This window comes from Triturus cristatus, chromosome 8, assembly GCF_964204655.1.
Source record: "Triturus cristatus chromosome 8, aTriCri1.1, whole genome shotgun sequence".
Classification (NCBI taxonomy): domain Eukaryota; kingdom Metazoa; phylum Chordata; class Amphibia; order Caudata; family Salamandridae; genus Triturus; species Triturus cristatus.
The window spans coordinates 1,098,310,330-1,098,335,243 of record NC_140591.1 but is presented as its reverse complement, the minus strand read 5'-3'; the positions used below and the strand labels follow the sequence as shown (position 1 = coordinate 1,098,335,243).

Below are 24,914 nucleotides of genomic sequence, written 5' to 3'. Positions count from 1 at the left end.
CCCTCTACTTCCCTCTCTCTCCCTCTCTCCCTCTCTCTCCCTCTCTCTCTCCCTCTCTCTCTCTCTCTCTCTCCCTCTCTCCCTCTCCTCCCTCTCCCCCTCTCTCTCTGTCTCTCTCTCTCTCTGTCGCTCTCCATCTCTGTCCTTTGATGGGCGCATGTCACACCTTCTTATCTGTCTTTCTGTCTTGTAAGCTGTGACTTACGAAATTCCCGGAGAAGACTCGCCGTGCCTCTTCATGATTGTTTTTTTGTGTGTCATCTGTAATAAAAGTTTTTTTTTGATTATATCATGTGGATGTGTGTTTCCATTTGTGTGGCCACACCTGTATGTTAGGTGTTGTGGTTGTGCGACTTCAGGCGATTTGTTTGGGTCATGGTTTCGTGGAGTTGATGTGCATTCTCTTTGTTGGAAGGGAGGGGGGGGCGGGGTACCGGGGGTGGCAGTGGGTGTTGTTGCTCTATTGGGGCTTTGGGCTGCATGTTCAGTTGCTGTGGTGCATCTGTTGTTCTTCATGTTTGGCTATGGGCTGTGCTCCCTTGTTTGCTGCCGGTTGTCGTCCAACTTTGCACCAGGTCAGAGCAGGTGTTTCCTGCTGCTAACGCGTCTTATCGCCTGTTTTGTGTTCTTATCGCAGATCAGGCTGGTCGCTGTGAATGTTGCGGAGTGGTGTTGTCACGGCTTTTTGCTCGGGAACGCCTACCCTGCATTTGATTAGCGATAGTTGCCGGGGTCATACGTGGCGATGTTTTTTTAAAAAAAATATTTTTATTAGATTTTCATGTTATAGCACAGCAAGAATCAGCTTTTTTTTTTATACATGAGAAAAGGAAAAACACACATCTGAGTTATACATACAAATCATAAAGGTTACTACCATAGCACCAAAAATAAGAGAAAGGGAATAACAAAACATTACAGATTCTCCTTCCACTTTGAAATAGGCTCCCAGATACATTTGCCGAGAATTCTCCACTTCTTTCCCTTCCTTGCATAAATCCCTTTTTCAAGATTATAGACCGAGAGCAGCCTAGCAAGCCACTGTTGCATAGTTGGAGGCACTTTATCTAACCATGCAGTTGCTATACACATTTGCAAATCCGACATGGCCATAAATAAAAAATGCTCTAATGGGTAATGCTCGGGGTTACCGCTTACCCCAAGAATAATCCAAGTCGGAGTAAAAGAAATTTTGATTCCTAAGGACCTATCCAGAAAAGCTTTGATAGCTTTATGTAGTGGCTGCAGCTGAGGACAGGTAGCTAAAATATGAATTATATCTGCCTCCAAGCTATTGCACCGGGGACAGCTAGTACCTACTGTCCCCCCCCCCCCACTGAGCTATCCTTGCAGGTGTATAGTACAAGGAATAAATCGTCTTATACTGCTGAGCCTGTTGAAAGCATCTAGGATCTATCCCAAGTTTCTCTGCCCACTTGCTGCCGTATTTCCCCAAATCATCACCCTTAGTTGCAGAAAGCGCTAAATAGAACCTGCGGATAGTACAGTCTTCACCGCCCTCGATGACATCCAGTATCTTATTTCCGCTAAAGCCAACGGGACCTCCACGTTTATTAGCAAAAAAAACTCTGAACTTGTAGGTATTTAAAGAAGCTCCTTTTATCAGTGCCATAAACAGCCTGTATCTCTGCAAATTGAAGGAATCCATTAATCCCCATCAAGTCACCCAATTTCTGGATTCCCTGCCGACCCCATTCAGCCATGACAGAATCTCCAAAAATTTCCCCTGGCAGGGATGGATTCCTAACCAAGCAGGTATATGCGTTAAACCTACCAAACCCTTATTTTTTGCAGAAGGACCCCCAAATTTTGTAGGCAGCAATCAATGTTTTAAGTCTGGTTCTTTTGTAGTAGCTAGGGTCAGTGTATTTAAGAGAACAATTCTCCGCCTCCTCACCGATGAGTATGGCGTACATATCAGTAGACCCTGACTTAACTTTAGGGTCTGTCACTTCCCCGCCTAGTAAGCCTCGCATGTACTGGAGGGCAGCTGCCCAATAATACATCTTGAAATCATGAACCGCCCAACCCCTTCCTAGCCCTAGGAAGAGTCATAAAGTGGAGACCCCTCCTGGTTTTACCATGCGCCCAGATAAATCTATTAATTAGGTGCTCCAATGCCAAAAACCATTTAGCCTCAAATATCAAAGGTATTGCCCTAAATAAATGAACATGGGCAAAATAATCATCTTAACCACGTTGGAGCGTCCCACTAAAGACAGCTGGAGATTGTGCATCCTGTCAAGGTCCTTTTTAGCTTTGAATATTATAGGTTTGATAATCCTATCAACGATTTTATCCAAATCTGCCGAGATACTAATACCTAAATATATGGCTGAGTCAACTACTCATACATCGTTACATACTGCGCCCTTATTCTTAATTATCTGGGTCTTAGGCCCATTTAGCGCATAGCCTGATGCCTGACCAAATATCTGAGCTTCTAATTCAACCTCTACAATAGCACTATCGGGAAAGGGGGTCACTATAGCAACGTCGTCTGCGTATGCTAGAGTTTTAAAGTTTTGACCTTGGACTTTTATTGGGAGAATCTTATCGTTTGCCTCCAGCTTACGGATCAGGGGGTCGATATATAATGCGAATAAGAGTGGCGAGCATGGGCATGTGGCGATGTTTTTTGAGGATGCTATCACGGGAAATGGGTGGTATGGGCTGTTTGCACGAGCTTGTGAATGGGGCGGTAATTTTATCATGACTTTGGCTGCGATGACCACTCCCTCCTAGCTACACCATTGGCTTGACCAAAAGTAAGCAAACGTGTTACACAATTTCTCAGCTGGACTCTTTTTTTGCATGATGTTGTCTCTACATTTCTAAGCAAACATGAAGTGTCACTCATCTCACATTGGTTTAAAGGACAGTTTAGAAGAGGAGAATGACCCTTTATACCTCTTTGAAATGGAGGACTAGTTACTGTTAGAAAGCGCTGTTAAAGGCACATAGTATACTCAGGGTTGGCTCGCAACTTTAACAAGCATTGGCATAGCCAATAGGTCTTGCCTTTGGGACCTTATAAGTATTTAGTTATGCAGCAAAATATCCTTTATGCAACAACATCAACTATTGCATGGCTAAACACTTATAAGGTCCCAAAGGCGAGACCTATTGGCTATACCAATGCTTGTTTGAAGAGGTATCAATATTTTTGTTAGCGGCATCGTTCAGGATATTGTCCTAGTACATAGATAAATAGCTCACCAGACTTGCGTCCACCTATCAAACGTGAACAGAGTCAGTCATCAATTCCTCCATCTTTTCCAGTGGGTATAACTTGGCCATAAAACGTGGAATACAAATCTTTTTGGGATCTTTCCATTCATTCAAAATGACTTCCTGAACAAACTGATGAATAGGTAAAGAAGCACAAAAAGGCACCTAAACTGAGGCAAAAATGTGTCTTGGGAAGATGAAGGAACATCCTACTGAGGGAACCACATATTCTCCCTAACATGGGACAAAAGTTAGGTTGCACATCTTTAATAATATATTTTCCTTTATGCTCCAGCACATCTTGTGCCAAAACTTCCGACTCATTCTAATCAGAAATATCGGCGTTTAGGCTTTCCTGGCAAGCAGCTGGTAGTGAGCTGGCTTCTTCTTTAAATAACTCAGACTTTCCAATCAATTGTGGTAACCTTGCCTCTTCACCCCCTGAGTGTGCCTTCTTATGAGGGGGTAGGGAGACAAAGACCGGCTGGTAGAAGAACAATGGCTGTTATTAGTGGAATGTTTCCTCATTGTAACCAAAACAACGTACTCTACACTATATAAATAGTAACTTCCTTAAATACCCAGAAGGCAGATATTCCTGAAGAAACCCCATCAAACTTGTTTGCAGCTAATACTCCTGGTAGTTGTACCGTCAGACATTTCATGCACAGCTTAGAGACATCCTCAGAGCGCATGCTTGAGGAATGCCAAATGAAGAGGCCCTGCGTAAGTACTCCGTAATGCTACTCTCGGCAACAACAAATTGAAGCAGAACCTGCAGCGCGGTCTCTCAATGAGCTGGCCACCAGCGCAGTTAAAGCGTCATGCTGCACACATTACTGAAAGGCTGCAAAGCAGGATTCAAGCACATCAAAGGTACTAAAGAAACTGGCCAGTTGTAATGTCCCGATCCCTTGCCTGAAAACAGGGTTAACATGGAGGGCAGCCATGCATCCGTTACCTGGTAGCTCCCGCATCAGAGGGGGGAACTCGCCCGGAGCCCAGCAAGGGAAGAAATTTCTGCCACAAACAACAGTGGGAGCCAAAAGCTTGGCCGATGCCTCATGCCTCTTCTCAGCCTTGATCCAATTGACAAGAAACAACAAGGAAGTTAACCGCGAAATGATCGCGGGGGAAAAATGCTACCGCCGGCCACAGCTTGCAGTGCATGTGCGCGAGTGGTGCGCGCGCAGCAGTAATCACGCCATATGGCGCCTCTGCTCAAGCGAGTGCCCGCGCACATGCACTGCAAGCTGTGGCCGGTGGTAGCATTTTTTGAAGCCCTTACTTAAAGTCTCGCCAGGCCAGCGCAAGCGCTGGGTTAGGCGAGACCTAAAAATCGATGTGGCAAGGAGCACTGTAAAACTCATAGATATTTACTCCTCTCTCGGATGATGATGATGAGCAGGAAACGAAGATGATTTACTTCCCCAAGATTGGTTGGAGCATGCTAACCAGTGCTCATTTTGAGGCTGATGGCCTGTGCATAAAATCTCTCAGCTGTTTTACTGCGCTGAGATTGTGCAGGCTGAAGTGCGCATGTTAGATTGGCAGGCTGTAGACAGCTGGCCAATCTGACATGCCCACTGAGCATCTAAGGTGTCATCCTGCAATCTGCAGGAATCTGCAGGAATCTGTCCTGCCCCCACCATCCACTTGCTGCGGCCGGCAGCACATAGAACAATAAAATGCAATTTTATTATCTGTGTGTACCGGCTGCGCCTGCAGCAGGCGGGGTGATGCTCCTCCGCCTTAATGGAGGAGCCGTCGCTGCGTATACTACGGAAAACACCTGATCTCAAAATGGTTCACTTTGATACAGTACTTTAGGACTTATTTAGAGTTTGGTGAAGTGGGACATTCACCACTAAGAGGTTAACATCAATGCACTCGATTCTAAATAAGGCCATTCATTTTCAACTAGGTCATTAATAAAAAATAGTAGATGCCACATGAGTGTGGTGCAATAGCTGAACTCCATTACCTAAGCATGACTTTTGCAAACATCATGCTAAATCCAACACAAAGACTTCAATTCTATGCAGCACCCCCATGGACCTTATGCTTGCATCTCCAAACGTTTTGGCACAAAGATTGCGGCACGTGACATTCCTTAACCCAAACTTTAAAAATGTATGAAAAGAAGTCAAAGATTTGAAACAGCATGAACACATTCTGAAAAGAACACATGCACCAATTAATGGAGTTTGGGCCACGAAAAAAACACAAGTAGAGAGAGAGAAAGATAAAGAATGAGATGTAGTGAGAAAGAGAAAAAAAGGGAGACGGAAAGAGAAAGAGTGTGTCCAAAGCGCGTGTACAGGAATGGAAACAATTCTTGCCATTCTCAAAATGGATAACAAGCAATGTCCACTGGAATAGATGCCTTTTGAGTTGATATTTTGCTTCTTAACTTATTTGCTTGCACTTCTCATTGGATTATGCAAAATTTTAATGAGTTTGTGTATTTTGCCTAAATTATGTACCTTTATTCAGTGACTTATTTTATTGAATGAGTTGTTATTTATGTGCTTTTATGATTTGTCTGTCAAATCGAATACAGCTTATGATTGATTGATTGATTGATTGGATAACTGAACGATGATCTTTTGCACTTTGTCTGCTTTACCCACAAAGTGAGTAACTGACTATGCCTGTGCTAATAAGGTCACCATTAGTCCCTGTTTGTCAGAGACAGTCCCAGATTTCAGTGAGTTGTCCCAGACTGACTGGTGTCTCTGAAAGAGCTCCTAATACTGGAGACTTGACAGGATTTCACACTATCCATCATTTGTCAGTGTCCCTCCCAGGCTGTTGTAGACTGAGCACTAAATGTAACTGGTGGCATGCAGACTGAAATAAGCAACAAGGAGGCAAATGTCTGTGATATGTGCCAAAACTTTATTCTCAGATCAAACAACAGGAAATGAAGCCTAAATACAGCATATAGGTGCAAAATCATAGAACTCCAGTTGATTCTTTAATCGGTTAGAATATGAATTTTCATCCGTACCCTCATTGGGAACATAAACTTTATTTGCGGACAAATACACCAACAGCAACGACTAAGGCAAAGCAATAAAACGATGTCCCTATATTCTCCACCAAATATGTACCACTTTGAGCTCACTAGTGGCCAGTGACACACTATGGGCCTAATTATGATGTTGGGCAGACATAACCGTTGCAGAAAGGAGATTCCGGCTGCCGTATTACGATGCAGCCTCCCTTAGGGCGGTCGCAAACCTCCATTTATCAATGGAAGCTTGCACGGCGGGCGCAAAAGGCTGGCAGCACAAGCTTCATCTGACAAATGGAGGTTTGTAAACATCCCTGCACCTCACAGTGCCTGCCACAAGGTGCAGCAATATTTAGGGGGGCACTATAGGTGCCCCAGGCCCTATTGCAGAGGGACAGGCGGTAAGGGGGCCCTTCAAGGGGCCCCCAATGTCACTTTCTGACAGCCTTTCCATGTCAGAAAGGCCAACATGGAATGGCTGTCGGAAGCCGACATCATAATCCCAACGGCAGAGCTGCCGTCATTAAGGAATTATGCAGTGTGTTTGACGCACCGACAGACTCCTTGAGTCCATATGAACCATGTTTGGAATCCCCCTGCAAGTTTCACTCCGACCACCGTCAACCTAATATGGCAGTCGAACTCAGGGCCGGCTTTAGTGCTGGTGGCGCCCTGTGCGACAATGTTTGTTGGCATCCCCCCCAATGACCACCTCCACCACGGATTCTCTCACTAGCACCCTTTAACAGTGATCAAGCCTCCATAACCACACTCTAGGATGCATTGAATTAGTTATATAGCGCCACTCATACCAGTGTAGGGTGTCCGAGCACTTTGCATCACACACACATTACACAGAGACAATCAATCATACCTGTGTAAATCAGTGTATAGGAAATGTTACATAAGCCAAAGGACTAAAAGTGTAGGAGTCACATGTCATCCATACTGGCAGTCAGTATAGTTTAAGAGTGCCCCCAGGAAGCCAGCACCCGGTGCGGTGGCACCGGTCACACGGCCCTAGAGCCGGCCCTGGTCGAACTGTAAACCTACCATGTCGGCCAGAAAACCTCTGACCGCTCGTCAGAGGTTTTCCGCTTGACATTGTAAATTAGGCCCTAAATTATTAAATGTTATACTCTGAAAATAATCCACTCAAGTTAACACAGTAGCACTAAGACATCAGCATTTATTTTCGCAAGCGATAAAAATTCGTTCTAATGTATTAATGAAAACTCACCTAGTAGGAATGGCAAAAATCAAGCTGTTTGCGGACGATTTGATCCTGTATCTGAACCCAGAGAAATCGAACATCCAGATAGCCCTGGGAGAAATCCAGGCGTTTATAGAACTGGGGGTTACAGGGTTAAGCAGTCTAAAACAGACCTTCTCCTATTTGATGCACCAGGAATAGATCTGCCGGAAGAGTTAAAATTTGATTATCTGGGCCTATACGTGACAGTGGACTCCCTTCAACTTTACTATCTGAATTATGGTAGAACACTGGATAAAATAAAAAAATTGCTAGAAAGATAGGCACTTTTACCCTTGTCAATAATAGGACGAGTTTCTTTGATAAAGATGTCGATCCTCCCCTTGTTGATATTTTTAAATCTTTCTTTAAAGATTTCAATCTCATATTTTAATGAAGTGGACAAGGTGATTCAGGAGTTTATCTGGGCTAAGAAAAAACCTTGGCTTAAGCTATCTATTTTATACTTGGATGTAGAACAGTGGGGGCTAGCATTACCCAATTTAGCTACTTATTACCAAGCGGCGCTACTTAGTTTAATAACGCAGCATTTGGCCCCTATTTCAAATTTTGATAATTTTCTACTTGATCTTATGTTAACGGACAGTGCAATTTAGCCACCAGCATTCCTGCGCACTACAAAGTTACCAAAAAAGACAAGATACAAGGTTGTGAATACATTCTTAAGCCGCATGCAGCGGTTTGATACAAACTATAATATTCCATCATGCCATGCATATTCCTCTCTTTGTGACTGGGAGGTATGGGGCCTTAAGATCTTGCTAAAGGGGGTACAGCCCTATACTATCCTAGGTTTTTTTAAGCAAGGCGATTTTTACAACGGTGCCAATTTGATGACGTGGGATGTTTTCGCAAGGCAATTTGAATCTCAGAGCCGCGATCTTTGGCTAAGCTTCAGGCAGATTACATGCTTCCTCCTGACCAACTATAGAGGAATCAGTGAGAGAGTTAGATCAATTTTAAAAGCAGCCTTTGTGGTAAATCTAACTGGTATTGGCAATTGGTATAGGTTATTACGCCAGGAGACAAATAAGAACCTCATTGAAACAATGCTCCCAAAAATCGCCCAGGAAACCAATAGTTGGTTCAATAGCCAGGAATGGCGACGAGTCTGCGAGCTTGGCCACAGGGCATCGAGGGCGGCCAATTTTCAAAGAATGTCCTTCCTTTCTAGATGGGTGGCCTATTACACTCCCTCCGGACTCCATAAATGGTTTCCTACAACACCAACTTACTGTTTAAGATGTAATTTGCCAGACTCGGGGGATTGGACACATATATTTTTTACTTGTCCGATACTATTATACTTCTGGGAGGAGGTGTTTAGGTTTATTAGTAAATGTCTGTCAATAGATATCCTTCCATGTACATCGTTGACGTTATTTGGTTTCTCCTATGTAGTTGGCCAGCTTTCATTATAAAGGCAATCCTTTGTTTCCCTAGCCATAGTAGTAGCCAGATCTTTAATATTACAGAATTGGAGCTCTCAGAAAATACCTACACTGGCTCAATGGCTACTTAAGCTGGCGAGGACCTACAAATTTGAAGAGGCTTACGCAAAGACGATAGGGGCGGTACGGAGATTTGGGATGACATAGGAGGGCTATGCTGCAACCACACATGCACATGATATCATTTAATTTATCTATGTGATCTTTTTGGATACATTTAACATCAGTGGTTGTGAACCTCTGTATGGTACTGTAACAGTTAAAAGGAAGGCAGTCGCCAGGAGGGAGCTTAGGATGTAGAATCAAGCTAATTATGAAGTACCAATTCTCAAAGGAAAGACTGTATTCATATAGGTCATTAAGGTAGGGGCCACGTGCTATTACGGAGCTGCTATTTAGAATGTTGAAATTGCATACCATGTGAAATCGTATATGAATTATGAATTATGAATTTGCGCATTTTTATCAGGGTACATTTTAAATATGTGATTCAATATTCTATAGGCTATATCTTTTGTCTTCTGCATATCTTGTGTATCATATTCATCATGTAAAAATGGATTATGTAATTTGTTTCACTGATCATCTATTTTATAATATGAGATTGGAGAGTTTGTAAATTTGTTTGCTTTATGTACCTTGGTTAACATGTCTGCTATGGTTTTTACGCTCAATAAAAAAATTAAAAAAAATAAAAAACATTAATGTAGCAAGAAAATCTGAACCATTCACTAATGTGTTTTAAGGGCGTCTTTCTTGAACATGGTTTTGTGTCTGCTGTTTAGCTATAAGTTTGTTTGCTCGAGTAACTGAGGTGCAAGGAGGCAACGCCGGGGCTTTAGATGAGATGAAAAAATTGGGGGGGGTCTCTAAAATGGGTGTGGACTATTTAATTAAGGGCATAAACATGCATTCTAAATTTCTGTGATTCTCATAGTGTGCCACCCATCTGGTATTTTGGTTCCTCTCTGAACTCTCGGTTATTGCATCCATATTGACACAGAAAAAAACGACCAGGACTTTTGACTTTGCCAATAGTTGTTAGCTGTTTAAGATAAAAGAGTAACAACAATGATTTTGTTATCAATAATACTGAAAATGGAGGAGGAGCCTAGCGCGCATCCAAGATGGTCGCGTGAGCACAGGGCTCCCCGGACCCTCTCTGCTCCTCGGAATCTATCCTGAGAATATCCTGACGTGGCTTATGGAATCTGGGAGATAAAGACCAGCTGAGCATATATCTCTTTTCAAAACTCAAATCGGACCTGGGAATCCTGAGTTGTCGCCGTCGGAACTTTTGGGACCCACCCGACGGAGGTGACCGGGGTGAAGGTGACCCGAGGGGCCGGGCTGCAATTGAACAACAGCGGCTTCAGCGCGGTGCCAGTTGCCGATCCACCACTTTCGGTTTCGGTTTTGCACTTCAGGAGACCGGCAGGGGGGTGCGCTCGGGGTGGCGAGGTGCTTCCTGGGCCTCTGAATGAGGTTTTCTTTCACCTGCTACTAGAGTGCCTATCGCCTCGGACCCCCTCTGCCGACATTTTGTGGTCTTCTTGCTGGTGCCCTTACACCTCTTGATTGGGTGTCCCCTTGAGTGACCGTGTTCACATGGGGGGCAAAGGGGGTCCCGAGGGCCGCAAGACCAAGGCTTCCCTCCGCGGGGGAGCAGTCCAGAGCAATAACATGGACCGATACACCCAGGGCAGGGGGCCCTCTGGCGCTGCTGGCCCCCCCTCGGATACTGCGGAGGGAGGCGCGACCGTCTCTACGGAACTATCCCTGCAGGACATTATGGGCGCCATTGAGGGCATTAGGGAAACCATCGCGACGCAATATGAGGCCCTGGCCCGTAAGATTGACACTGTCGCGATTGATGTCACCCTGATCCGGGCCGACCTCTCCAAAACTAACGAGAGGGTCCAGGCTCTCGACACACGGACCTCCACCCTCGGTGCGGAGGTGTCGGATCTGCGGGCCGCGCTTGGAGACATCAGGGTGGTCAACGATCATATGGCCCGGCGGCTTGAGGACTTCGAGGGACGGGCCCGACGCAACAACATCCGCGTCATAGGTGTACCGGAGTCCTCTGACGGCCGCCCGGTTGACCTCGTGGTCGAGGAACTTATCCTGAAACAGTTGTCCCCGGCTGGCCTAAGTAAGTTCTTTGCCGTGGAGCGGGCCCATCGAGTTCCGGGCGGTCGGCCACGGCCGGGGGCCCCCCCGAGGCCTATCGTGGCCAAACTGTTCCACTACAGGGACCGCGACGCTATTCTGCAGGCCTCACGGACCCACGGCCCGGTTCGTCATGAGAACTCGACCATCAATTTCTATCCGGACTTCACGCAACTGGTCCAGAAACAACGGATGGGATTCCAAGGGGTGAAGCGTCGTCTCCGCGAGCTGGGCCTAAAGTATTCGATGCTCTACCCTGCAAAACTCCGAGTGGAACATGGGGATCGGACAGCCTTTTTTGACTCTCCCGTGGCTGCAAGTGACTGGCTGGACTCTCTGCCGGACGGAGGTGGCCGTCCCGGACCCTCTGCGGGCACCGCGGGTGACGGGTCCCCTTTAGAATGACTTTTGGTCCTTGATTTCGCCGTTTTGCACTGTACAGTCGGGTCTTATTTCACTTGCATATTGTGTTTAACCAGGACCAGTGAGGGGGGCGGGTGGGGACGGGTCCCTTACCTCCTCTGGGGTCTTTTCGTAGAATGGGGTTAGAGGGGCGACAGGCACACTGCAAGTTGGGGGGGTTTTTTGGCCCGCAGGGGTGCAGGGTGGGGGGAGTTGGTCCTGGGGTGGGGTTGGGGGGGAGGTGGGGTTGTTTTGCTGTGTGTTTTTTGTTTACAGGGCGAGGTACTGATTTTTGTCCACATTTGGGAACTGTGCTGCAGGCTGGGGGACCCTTGATCTATTGGGGGGGATGGGGGGGGACGGGTTGAGGCTTATGTCATGGAACGTCAATGGGTTGGGGGACCGTATCAAGCGGGGTGTAGTACTGCAATATTTGCGTCGTTTGACTCCTGATGTGGTGTTTCTCCAGGAGACGCATCTGGTTGGTAATGTTTGTCATGCAATGAACAGGGGGGGATACCGCCTCGTGGCCCATTCTGGCTTCACAACTGGTTCCAGGGGGGTGGGCATTCTCCTGCGAACCTCACTTCCGGTGGAGATCACTAAGATAGTCTCGGATGACAGAGGGCGCTATGTGTGCTTGATTGGGAGGTGGGAGGGGCAGCCCCTTGCCCTGGTTTCAGTTTACGTCCCCCCGGGCCTCCAGAACTCCACCTTCACTGACTTGGGTCGAATGCTGCTTGACCTTCCGGACAGCCTCCTGCTCATGGGCGGGGACTTTAATTCTGTGGTTTCGGGTGAACTGGATCGTCACCCACCAAGGACCCTCCCCGCTGCCCAGGCATGGCTGGGTGGGATGCTGGATACCTTCGGCCTGGTGGATAGTTGGAGATTAATGCATCCGACCCAATGTCAATTCACCTTTCACTCGGGGGCGCATGGGAGTCTCTCTAGGTTAGACTACTTCCTTATGCCCGCGGCGCAGACTGGTCGGATTCGTGAGGTCAGGCACCTGGCGCGGGGTATCTCCGACCATTCTCCGCTGTGGCTTCTTTTCGACACCGGGCCGCGGTCTGCGGGGCGGATCGCTCCCATTGACCCATGGTGCCTGCGAGACCCTACGACTCGTGACAGCCTGGTCAAGGCTATGGACCAATACTTCCTGGATAACGAGGGGTCGGTGTCGTCTGCAATGTCCCTGTGGGAAGCCTTTAAAACCGTGATCCGCGGACACGCCCTTTCCCAGATAGTGGTGGCTAAGAGGGTCAAGAGTGAGGCAGTGGTGAGGCTGGAGACTGACATAGTGGGGCTGGAGTCGGCCTTGGAGGCGAATGTCACTCCGGACGGGCTCCATGCCCTCAGCCTGAAACAGTTTGAGTATAGGTCCCTGGTCACTGACGCGGCCAAAACTATGTATAGGGAGCAGCAGGGTCGACTGTACGATGCCGGGGACAAGGCGGGAAAGTTGATCGCGTGGCTGGACAGGAAGGAGAGAGTGAATCGTGTGGTCCCGGAGTTGCGTGCTGCGGATGGTGTGTGTGTGACGGAGCCTGACGAGATTGTGGAATGTTTTGCCGACCACCTCCGGGCTGTGTACTCCCCAGTGACTGACAGGGATGAGGACGACTCTCGCCTTCTTTTGAGGGATATCGCCTTGCCAGGCCTGTCCGTTGAAGACCGTGAGCGGCTGGACGCCCCCTTGTCGGCGGATGAAATAGCGACCGCGATCCGCTCCCTTCGCTCGGGCAAGGCTATGGGTCCCAACGGTCTGCCCATTGAGCTATATAAATTGCGCCCTGACAAGCTTGCGCCCTTCCTCAGTCGCATGTTCCGTGAGTCTCTGGCGGCGGGTTCCCTCCCGGCCGACCAGCGTTTGGCCACGATAGTCGTTATCCCCAAGGAGGACAAGCCGCGAGACCGCTGTACTTCTTACCGGCCTATTTCACTGCTAAATGCGGAGCCTAAGGTCCTGGCGAAAGTCCTTGCCAATCGTTTGTTGAGCGTCGTGTGCGATCTTATTCATCCGGACCAATGCGGATTCATCCCGCATCGTAACACCGCTCTTAACTTGCGGCGTCTTCACGGCGCCCTTGCCAGGGCGGAGCTCCTCTCCGAACCGGCCGTGCTGGTCTCTTTGGATGCCACGATGGCTTTTGACACCATCGAGTGGCCATTCCTCTGGGCTGTCTTGGCTAAGTTTGGCTTTGGGGAAGGATTTATTGGCTGGGTGAAGCTTCTTTACACGGGACCCATGGCTCAGGTGGTGGTGAATGGGCGGGTCTCTCGGCCCTTTGCCCTCGGCAGGGGCACGAGGCAGGGATGCCCTTTGTCCCCTTTGCTCTTTGCTCTCGCCCTGGAGCCACTCGCGGCTTGGCTCCGCTGGGAGCCCTCGCTTAGAGGGATCCGGTGGGCCCCGGGCTTTGAGGATCGGGTTTCGCTGTATGCGGACGATATTCTCCTATATCTCACCTCACCGCGGCAGTCGCTCAACGTCCTCTTTGACGTCTTGACTTCCTTTGGGAATAATTCGGGCCTCACGATCAATTGGTCTAAATCCTGCGTCTATCCGATCTCCGGTGGTCCTCCTCTCCTGCCGCCTCGGCTTCCGATCCAGGTATCTCTGAGCGGCTTTAAGTACCTGGGGATATACGTTTCGCTGGACCCGGTGGCTCGCTATGAGCAGAATCTCCTGCGTCCGCTTTGGCGATTGCGAGAGGACACGGCCCGGTGGTGCAGGCTGCCCCTGTCCCCGCTGGGTCGGGCCGCGCTGTTCAAAATGATGTCCCTTCCCAGGTTCCTCTATGCACTCCAGAATTCCTTCGACGTTATCCCAGTGGCCTACTTTCGGGAGGTGGAGAGCCTGCAGAGGAGATTGGTGTGGGACGGGCGGGCGCGTATTGCTCTTGCTAAGCTTACTCTCCCCTGGTACGACGGGGGCATCGCGCTTCCCGACATTCGCAGGTATTATTGGGCCGCGCAGCTTTCGGCCATCAACCATGCCACGTATGCGCCTGGCCTGAATCCGGCGTATGAGATGGACAAGTTCCTGCTTCCCGGCGGGGACTATAACAGGGCGCTTTACTCCCGCTCGGCTGGCCGGACCCTTACGGGTCCTACTAAGATTGCGGTGCGGACCTGGAGGGCTGCCACTACGGCCACGGGCTGGAGTGAGCGACTGACATGTGCTACTCCTTTGTTTGCCTCCGATCGCCTGGGGAGCCTCTGGACTACGAAGGGGTTTGACCAGTGGGATACGATTGGTATCAGCAAAGTGGGAGACCTGTGGCATAAGGGCGCGGTTAAGACTTTCGCGGCTCTTCAGGCCGAATATGAGCTTACGGACAGGGAGTTCTTCCGCTATGCCCAAGTTCGACACGCCCTGCTTTCAGTCTTTGGAGAGGGGACCAAGATCCCGGTTTCTTCGCCCCTCGAGGACCGCATACTTGACGGACATGTCCCTGACAGTACTATTTCTTTAATTTATAAGAAACTGATTAATCATCGGGCTGACCTCTTGGTGCGCCTTCGGGAGGCTTGGACGGGGGATGGGGTGGAATTGGACGACGAGGACTGGCAGTCTGCACTGTCGTCCCCCAAGGAGGTCGCCATTCCGGCCCGTCTCCGGTTGGTACAGCTTAAGATTCTTCACCGGGTGTATGTGACGGGTCCTCGCTTAGTCTCGATGGGATATTCCGATGATGGGCTCTGTAAGCGGGGTTGTGGGCTCAGCGCCACCTTTCTCCATATCCTGTGGGAGTGCCGCGAGGTGGCGGACTACTGGCGCCGGGTACATACGGTTATGGGACAGGTCACTGGGGTTGTGCTGCTGCCGGAGGTGCGTCGCTGTGTCCTGAATGTGTGGGAGCCCAATGATTATAGCGCAGCTCAGACTCGGTGGGCGGCCCTGGGGAACATGATTGCCAAGAGAGATATAGCACAGCTTTGGGGTGCCCAGCGGCCGCCCACCGTGTCAGTATGGAAGGAGAATATGGACTGGTGTATGTTCAGGGAGAAGACTGTGTATGTTGCCCGTGGTAAGCCGGGGGCATGGGGCAGAATCTGGGGGCAATGGAATGCATATCGCGGGGGTATCTGTACGCCCCCCCTGGTGGATACCGATATCGCCATGTCCCCCTGACCCTTGACGGTTCCGGGCACCTTTTGGAATGACTACATATGGACGTTCGTTTCCCTTGGCCCCCCCCCCCCCCGTCCCCAGCCTCCCGGTACTCCTTCCTTTCGCGTGCTGCTTAATGGTCTGAACTGGAGTTCCCCGGAGGAAGCCTGACCTGCACTGTTTGTCTTTATGCCTCGCCTTTTGTTTTTCTTTTAGTTTTTTGTGTTTGTTGGACTTAAGTCTCCTGTTCCTTTAGAACTATCCGGAGTCACTACGGGGCCGAGCCCCGGGAACCGACTGCAGCTTTGATAAATGTATATTTTATTCTGTACTTAGCGGCCGGCCCTGGTGGTTGTAGGCCCGTGCTTGTAATCGAATTATTGTTCAATAAAAACTTTAAAAAAAAAAAAATAAATAAATAAATAATACTGAAAATGTTCCAATTATAAAATTGGGAGACTGTGAATGAAACACTACTAAGGGCAGTGGAAGGGTTACTGGTCTTCAGAGTGTCTTGATCACTTCTGTTATGTTCACCCCATGTTAGACATGTATACCCTTGTCTCTCAACATCTTGTCTATCTGCATATCTTAAACCTCATTTCTTTCATCTTCAGCGTCCTCTTTTCACTTTCTCCTGAATTCACGTCCTCGCATCTCCTTCACTTTACCATCCCCCAAAACACACCATGCACCCACTCACCTATAAGCACTGCATTTTCTTTTACTTTCGCCTTGATTATATTTTGACAACTGTGTACCTCTTTTGTGCACATTTGCACAGAATCACAATTGCAAATGGAATAGGTGACAGTTGCTCTCTACACTCTGCAGAGAGGCCAATGATTGGATGACCACGTATTAGAACACCTTTTTGACCCACTGACAGGCACTGTGAAAAACTTGCATTGCCTTCAGGCTCAACCACATATCTTTCGATCCGGGCCTGTAATAATAATATAATAAACATCTGAAGGTGACTCAGTTTGAAGTATGCACTATAGATGAGAAATATTCGACAAGAAAAAATACAGGCATGCAACATCCTGGAAATACTGATAGGGAATTAAATATTAAGTAAACATAAAATATAAACGGGAACGAAATCGGTGAAATGTTTTTACACTGATTGTTCAGAACTCGACCAGTACTTTTGCCAGTAGGGTTAAGGACATGAATATGGGTCCCATAGGGATCCATTTCAAAATGTGTTTTTAACTACTACCAGGTCTGAGACCCAAAGTGACCCAACCCACTTAAAGCCCTAGACAAATAGCTAAAATGAAAACACTGTTCTCCTGATGCTGAAATTTTCTATACACCCCATAAAAGTGTTTATGCAGTACAGGAAGAAGCACTATAGGAGTATCCTTAAACATGCCTTTTTCAATCGGCTTGAAACATACAGGGTCAGAAGTATAACCAATAACAATACTGGTTTCTTAATTGCAATTATCTCTGAATTACAATTAGGAAAATGGTATTCCTAATGTATGAAGTACTTTTATTTCCAAATAGTGATTCCTAGTAGATTCAAAATCGACCTACCTCATGAATATTAATGAGGTAGTTCGCAATGTGCGACCCATTAGCTAGGAAGATGGCATGTTGCAGTCAGCAGACCACCATGTCTGTGATTGCTTTTTAGGTCTCGCCTAGCAGCGCGCATGCGCTGCTCTTCGAGACTTATTGTAAGGGCTTCAAAAAGCTCACCACACACACGCTCGTGTGTGTGTGGCCTATTGCTTGCGGTTACCCACACGGCGCCATATGTTTTGAATTATCGTGCCCAGACACGGGCGCGATAATTCAAAACATATGGCCTGGTGCTCGCTCTCGGGCGCACCACTCGCGGGACGCTGCATTCCTTGAAGCTGTTGGTGAGTGCGTTGATGTGCATGTCAGTAACTTTTTGAAAGGACTTATTATACCTCAAACTGAAAATGTGTGTAGTTCACTCCATTTAAATCTGAATTGTCTTGACTGAATTACAGAAATAAGGCGTGCAATAATTCACTGATGTGTGAGTGCGTCATAGATCTCTCTCTCCCCGTAATGGATTTAAATCTAAAACTCTCCATTCCAAGATGGCAGATTTATTCAATCCGTACTGAAACAGAAAAGGGACAAAATGAAGGAAGCCCGGGGGAAATTTGACGGCCATTTTGCAGTTGTAAAGTTTTCACCTTATCAATAGCAAACAGGAGGCTACATCTGTTTTTAAAAGCTAGGATTTCAAAATGTACATAACTACAATAGTTCTTTCACATTTTGTAACAGTAACAAATGCAGTACATCTACTATAGAACAATCGTTCACCAATCGATAATTTAAGTGAGTATTAATGATGGGGTTATCTCGGGAGATAAACACTACGTAAAACATATATTTCAGCAGATTCTTTTCTTGTAGTTTACTCATAAAAGTTGAAAAAGGAAGCCACACGTTATTGCTCCAACATGGCCACCCTCCTGATGTGTGCCTTAACTGTTCAGGCCGGGTCTTGCAGCATGAGGGAGATTCATCACTTCCTTTACAGCTCTTGCCGCTGTCCAGACCGGCAGCTGTCTCCCCGTGTGTGTGAACTGTGCAGACTGGAGGACCTGCTTCACCATGGCGGTGAGTGCAAACGCATACGTGAGCTCGTGTACTCGACCCGAAGAGCTGGTCTTGCGTCTCCTTGCTTGACAGCGACGATTTCTCTGCCTAGTAGTTGCTGCTGATGCTATCTGTTGGAGGAGACTACTAGGAATGGATGAACTGTGACACTGCCCTCACTGTACTCTTAACAGATTACACACTGTCGACTATAGGATGCATGCCAGTCCCCTCTGTTTGAGGCAGGCTTACACTTTTTCTGTTGTAAACCGTGTGTCTCTGCTTTCTCTTATTGATGGCAAGTCACAGTGTTTGTTCCCAGTCCCGTGCTTTTCTGTTAAAATCGTGGCCATAGATATTTTAGTGCAATTTGTCTGATGTAGCAAAGCAAGTCTAGAATAGGCTATCTTGTCAAATTAAACCGTATGGCTAAGAAAGCAATGGCATGCAGACGTTGATAAGGGGCCCACAAATCCCTTCTTGTACACTAATGCCAAATACCAGTACACGGCATCCCCATTCCCAGTTTATGTCATTTGAGAACTATTTTGCCCCTTTCTGCGACAAAATTACCCTATGGACTTTTCCAACTTTTCGATATGTTTACATACATGTCTGTATGAGTCTGTCATGGGTTGTTACTGTTAGTGTAGTCTGTCCAGCATATCTCTGTCTGTACTCCTGCATCAATATCCATCAGTTCTAGCGGGAGATCTGTCAGTCACACAAACACTGACCTTATCCTTATGGACGTACAGTGAGAATTTGTTATAGGCTAATCATAGTACTTGCCTTGTCAGCTGCACTACAGCATGCTCGCCACCCTGCTTCAGACCCTAAACTATTTGTAATCTAAACCCTTGGCTAGAATTGATGTGTATATTGCATCAAGGTGGCGCTTTAGTTCTTAACAAGTGGCATTGTTAAATGACTCCGAGGTGAAGATGACTTATGCAGAAATGACTGGTACGACATTTACTATTATTCATCAATGCACCTATACATGATTCTTTACAGCTACCAGAAGTTTGTGGCCAAAAGAAAATGTAAGGGGTCTCTGGCGGTGAACGCCTGTTGTGCTGGTCTTCAAAACGAAACAAGCATTGGCATAGCCAACAGGTCTTGCATTTGAGACCTTATAAGTGTTTAGTTATCCAGCACAATATCCTTGGTGCAACAACATCAAGTGTTGCATGGCTAAACACTTTTAAGGTCCCAAAGGTGAGACCTATTGGCTATGGCAATGCTTGTTAATAAAGCAATCTATTTTTTTAAATGCAGCCCGTTTTCTTCAAAGGAAAACAGAATGCGTTTATAAAGAAAAAAAGAAAACTTGGAGTTTCATTAGATCTAGCTGCAAGCGCTGTCTGCAAGACCTGTTGTAAGCATTATAGCGAGTGCAAACCCGCCTACTGCTTGCCATTGGTTAACCTCTAAGTTGCTCTTCTTTTCTGGCTCCTTATTGGTTGGTGCTCCCTTGTACATCACTTCTGTTTTGTTAGAAGGAGCTCCGACCAACTACAATTTTATTACGCTGTAAGTGTTCATGTGTTGTGTTTTGGTACTACTTGTTTTATTTTGTGCTACTAATATTCTGTCACCACGGCGCCTAGCATGGCGCCTGTTTTTTTTATGACCATGGTACCCGCTTAACGGGCCGCCATGCACATAAATTAAATATGCACAGATGCTGCGCATTATATTTTAGCACGACACCTGCTTTCATCGTCATTTTTTTTATACTGTGCACAGGGGCCACGCTTTATGTTTTAGCATGGTGCCCGCTTCTATGTATACAAAAGCAATAGCTTTAAGTCTCGCAAATGAAAGCCCTATTGCATTGCAAATGCTTGTTTTTTAAGAGCAGGCAGTGGTCAACAGGACCCCTGCCTGCTCTTAAAAATATATGTTTTCAAAATTCTCAAATTGGAAGGGTCCCCAGGTGACCCCTTTCCCTTTTATGAATGTGTTACCACCACTTTTAAACTGGTGGCAAAGTATTACTGTTTCACGACCAGAATTCAGTCACAAAAAAGTAATACATACTGTACGGATTCATTATTTGGAAGGGATGCCCAAAACACGCCCCTTCCAAATACTGAATCACAAATGCAAATCGCGATCGGTAGCAAGTTACAGTGTCCACATTTTGTACATTTGAAAAGGCATTTTTGCAGTTGCAAATGTCCAATTCTGGGCTTTTTGAGAGCAAAAATGCTTAATACGTCTGGTCCCCTGTTACTTATCAGTAAAAGTGCACAAAGGTCACAGTTTTCTCAAATTGTGGTCACTGCATGCAAATATTTTCCCGGACTATTCCCATTTTACACTCCTTTCCGAGTCACAAAGGCATCTGAGAGTATGCAAAAAAGTACTACAGGTCTACTATTGTATGCCTTTGTGACTACGCCCCGCACTTTCCCCTCTTTCACACCACCTTATGATCCATTGACTCATGAAGACAAAAGAACATACAAATAGTTGAGCCTAGTGTACATGGTAAACCGGAAGTAGGCAGTGCAGCAGATATTGTTCTTTGGGGCACAATTCACTCAGCAGCACATCTTCTACAACTTCACAACTTGTGTTTATGACGGCCAATTTAAACATACTATATTTGATTTATCTGATTAATATCACTGGTTTAGTCACATAAATGTCTGCCTTGAATGTGTAAGTGTATTTACTGGTGTACAAGAATATTGACTGTGACATTCTCTCAGAAACATTGAGACATAAAGGGAAGTATTCAGCTACTCCTGTGGAACTTAAAAAAAGTACGTTTTTGTTCAGAGATATAGTTGACAAATATGCTTTAAAACATGATATTTAGTTTTGATGGTTACTGGCCTGTATCCATGATTCATACTGTTGTTTACTATTGCTTTCATACGACCTAAGCACTACTTAATTCCAAGTTTCTTCCTTTGTACAGTTGACACTCCAAGCAGGGTCATCTTAAGGATTTGGAGGGCCCTGGGCCAAGACTATTTTGGGGGCCCCTGTTCAGAACAGATTTGAATGTATGGTTCAAATTCAGCTCTTTCATTTCCCTAGGTCACTGCACAGGTGCAATCGTCCAAATTAAAATGTATTTATATCTCATGTTCAGAAATAGTGATGTGCGTTTTCAATATTGTAACATAGCATCAGTTCATTAATAGTACTGCAAATAATCTCTGTGAGACACTCCCTTGTTTCATACATAATGGATGTTGCATGAAAAATGAACACATTTCTTAGCAAAAAGTCTGTAATAGACTCTCACACATCACCCACAATAAAAATAAATGAAAGTAAAACAGTTTTTAAAACATCTGTTTTAGAATTATTCAAGGTCATCATGGCAAGACTTTGCAGAAAAGAGCTGACTGTAACCGCCCACCCCCCTAAAAGGTTTGGGCCCTGGGTAACAGCCCACTTTGTCCATGCCTTAAAACTCCTTTGTCTCCAAGAGTATTGGTAGTGGGAATTCAAGGTTAACCCCTGGAAATGGTAGAGGGGTTGCAGCTCAGATACAGTGAGACACCATAATCACACTAATAAACTCAACCAGATCTAGTTATTTCCAAGAGGCTCGGAATCTGGTTTACAGGCTCCTGCTACAGAATTAATCCTTAAAAGTGCTCGCTGTGACTCATATTCCCTCTTAAAATAATCATCTTCTGGTGGCTCCACGTGCTAATGGTATCCTGCAATGTGATAATGGAAAATTGGCCGCACTCCTGTGGGTTGAGCTGACATTCAGTTCTAGTTTTCAACAAGCTTGGGTACAGTCAATAGGACTGGCGTTAGATGCCAGCCTTTTATCTTTGTCAATGCTTGTTCTCTTTTGTCAAAGTTTATTTTTGGTAAAGTTTATTTTTGGGAAAGATGACAGGCCCTCGTCCCTATAAATAAAAATAAAAAAAGCCTAAAAGCAACAATATTTAAGCACATATTGCTAAGGTAGTTCCTGGCACTGAAGGAAACTACTGTATGTGTGGATCTGCTCCTTCTGCATTGGCAGAATGTTGTCACTCACAGTGAAGTTAGCCAATTCGGACGTCTACTGACCCACTGCCCCATGCAGTATTCATGAGGTAGCGGCTGGGAAAAAATGTGAATGACAACAACAGACCAATGGATGAAGAGGGCTGGGTTAAAGCCATTATAGGTATATTATACATACAAATTTAATAAAATCAAAAAGTCTTGGATAATGGCAGACCTTAAAATACACTTAAGTCTCCTTGACGTGGTGTGGGGTGAGCATGGCAATGAAGTGCTGTAAACCCTAAGTCCGTACAGGGGCTAAGAAACACCTGATGGATGGCTGTAGTGGTATTGGTAGTGCAGCCTTCTTGACATGTCCTGTTGGATGCTACACGTCAGTAACCAGTACAAACAAAACTGATTTGTGTCACCCTTTAAGAGCAAAGGAGGTCTACATTTGACCTGCTACAAACACCTGGGTCTGCTGAATACCATTCCACGTATTTGTTAAGTGGATAAAAGGATCCTGTTTCACGACTGCCCCTCCCCCACTACTAAAGTTAAGCACTTAGTGACTGTTTTTGTGCAGGTCCTGAATCAGCCACAGTTCTTACCTCAACGTAAAGAATGGGGAAAATCCCTATCTTTTCGCCCAACATTCCTTCGGCCCAGTTGTCATCCACTCTTCGGATCACAGTCAGAATATCATCCTGAATTAAACAAAGAAAAACATATTTTAGCATTAAAAGAAAAAAATATATGTTTTCACACCAGACTATGTATATCTCCCAGTTATAAAGGTAATTTACAACTAACACCAGATCTACCTTTTACTTTATTTCTTTGCTGATACAGAAATGTATTATTGTGTAATTTTTTCTACAAGAGTTAGCATGCGGCCTAAAATACTCAAATAATTTCCTCTAGTTGTGCAAGCTGTGTGCAAGCTCAACGCATACTTAAACGTGGAGTATAATGGAGTGGCGTAGAGAATCGTGGAGGGGTGGAGAATAGAGTTGAGTGGCATGGAGTGTCTTAGAGTGGAGTGGTGTAGAGTGGAGTGTTGTGGAGGGAGTAGAGTGTTGTAGAGTGGAAGTGCGTAGAGTGGATTAGAGCTGAGTTGCGTAGAGTGGAATAGTGTATCAGAGTGGAGTAGAGTAGAGTGACATAGAGCAGAGTAGATTCTCATAGAGTGGAGTAGGGTAGAAGAGTGGAATGGCATAGAGTAGTGTAGAGTGTTGTAGAGTGGAGTGACATAGCGTGGCGTGGCATAGAGTGGAGCAGTGGAGTTGAGTAGTGTGTCATAGAATAGAATGGAGTAAGGTGGCATGAAATGGCATAGAGGGAGTTGCGTAGAGTGGAGAAGAGTGTTGTAGAGTGGAGTGGCATAGAGTGGAGTAGAGTTTAATAAAGCAGAGCCTCATAGAGTCGAGTATAGTGGAGTGGAGTGTCGTAGAGTGTAGAGTCATAGAGTGGAGTGACTTAGAGTGGAGTAGAGTGGACTAGAGTGAAGTGGTGCAAAGTACAGTGGAGCAGAGAAGACTGTCGTAGAGTGCATTGGTTTTGAGTGAGGTGGTGTAGAGTCCATTGGCGTAGAATGCAGAGACATAGAGTAGAGTGGTACAAAGTAAATTGCAGTGGCATAGAGCGGAGTGGCACAGAGTGGAGTAGAGTGGCTTAGAGTGCAGTAGTTTAGAGTATATTGTTAGAGAAGAGTGAAGTGACATAGAGTGAAGTGGTGCAGGGTAGAGTGGAGTGTTGCAGGGTAGAGTGAAGAGGTGCAAAGTAGAGTGGTGTAGAGTGCAGTGGCATAGAGTAGAGTGGTGTAGAGTCAGTGCATAGAGTGCAGTGGTGCAGAACCGTTTAGAGTGGCTTAGAGTGGATTGATGCAGAGTAGAGAGGCGTAAAGTGCATTGGCATGGAGTGCAGTAGGGAGGCGTAGAGTTGAATGGTGCAAAGTAGATTGCAGTGGCATAGAGTGCAGTGGTGCAGAGCAGAGTGCAGTGGCATAGAGTGCAGTCTTGCAGAGTGGAGTGCCATAGAATGCAGTGGCATAGAGTGCATTGTCATAAAGTGCACTGGTGTAGAGTGCATTGGTGCAGAGTAGAGTGGTGCAATGGTGAAGGGTGCAGTTGTGCATACTAGAGTGGGGTAGGGTACACTGACAGAGAGTAGAGTGGTGCAGGATAGAGTAGAGTACAGCCCAGTACAGTAGAGTACAGTACAGTAGAGTGGAGAGGCATAGAGTGCAGTTGTGCAAAGTAGAGTGGATTGGCATAGAGTGTAGTGGCGTAGAGTACAGTGGTGCAGTGTAGAATAGATAGGCGTAGAGTGCAGTGGCATAGAGTATAGTGGCATAGAGTGCGGTGGTGCAGAGCAGATTGGTGTATAGTGCATTGGTTGTGATTAAAGAAGTGTAGACCGCAGTGGCATAGAGGGCAGTGGCATAGAGAGGTGCAGAGTAGAGTGAAGTGGTACTGAGTGCAGTGGTGTAGAGTAGATTGTTTCAGAGTGCAGTGGTTCAGAGTAGATTAGATTGGTATTGAGGGGATTCGCACAGAGTGCACTGGCGTACAGTGGAGTGGTGCAGAGTACAATGCATTGGCGTAGAGTGCAGTGGCATAGAGTGCAGTGTCTATATTTGAATGGCATAGA

At 46.3% G+C, this 24,914-nt stretch overlaps 1 protein-coding gene across 1 annotated transcript in view; it reads right to left on the bottom strand.

Annotated features, from left to right (window-relative positions):
• SH3RF3 (SH3 domain containing ring finger 3) overlaps positions 1 to 24,914 on the bottom strand; it is a 1,248,419-nt gene that overhangs the window by 526,961 nt on the left and 696,544 nt on the right. Inside the window, exon 3 of the mRNA XM_085622642.1 lies at positions 22,874 to 22,969. Coding sequence (XP_085478768.1) covers positions 22,874 to 22,969 — 96 coding nt within the window. The remainder of the gene's footprint in view (positions 1 to 22,873; positions 22,970 to 24,914) is intronic.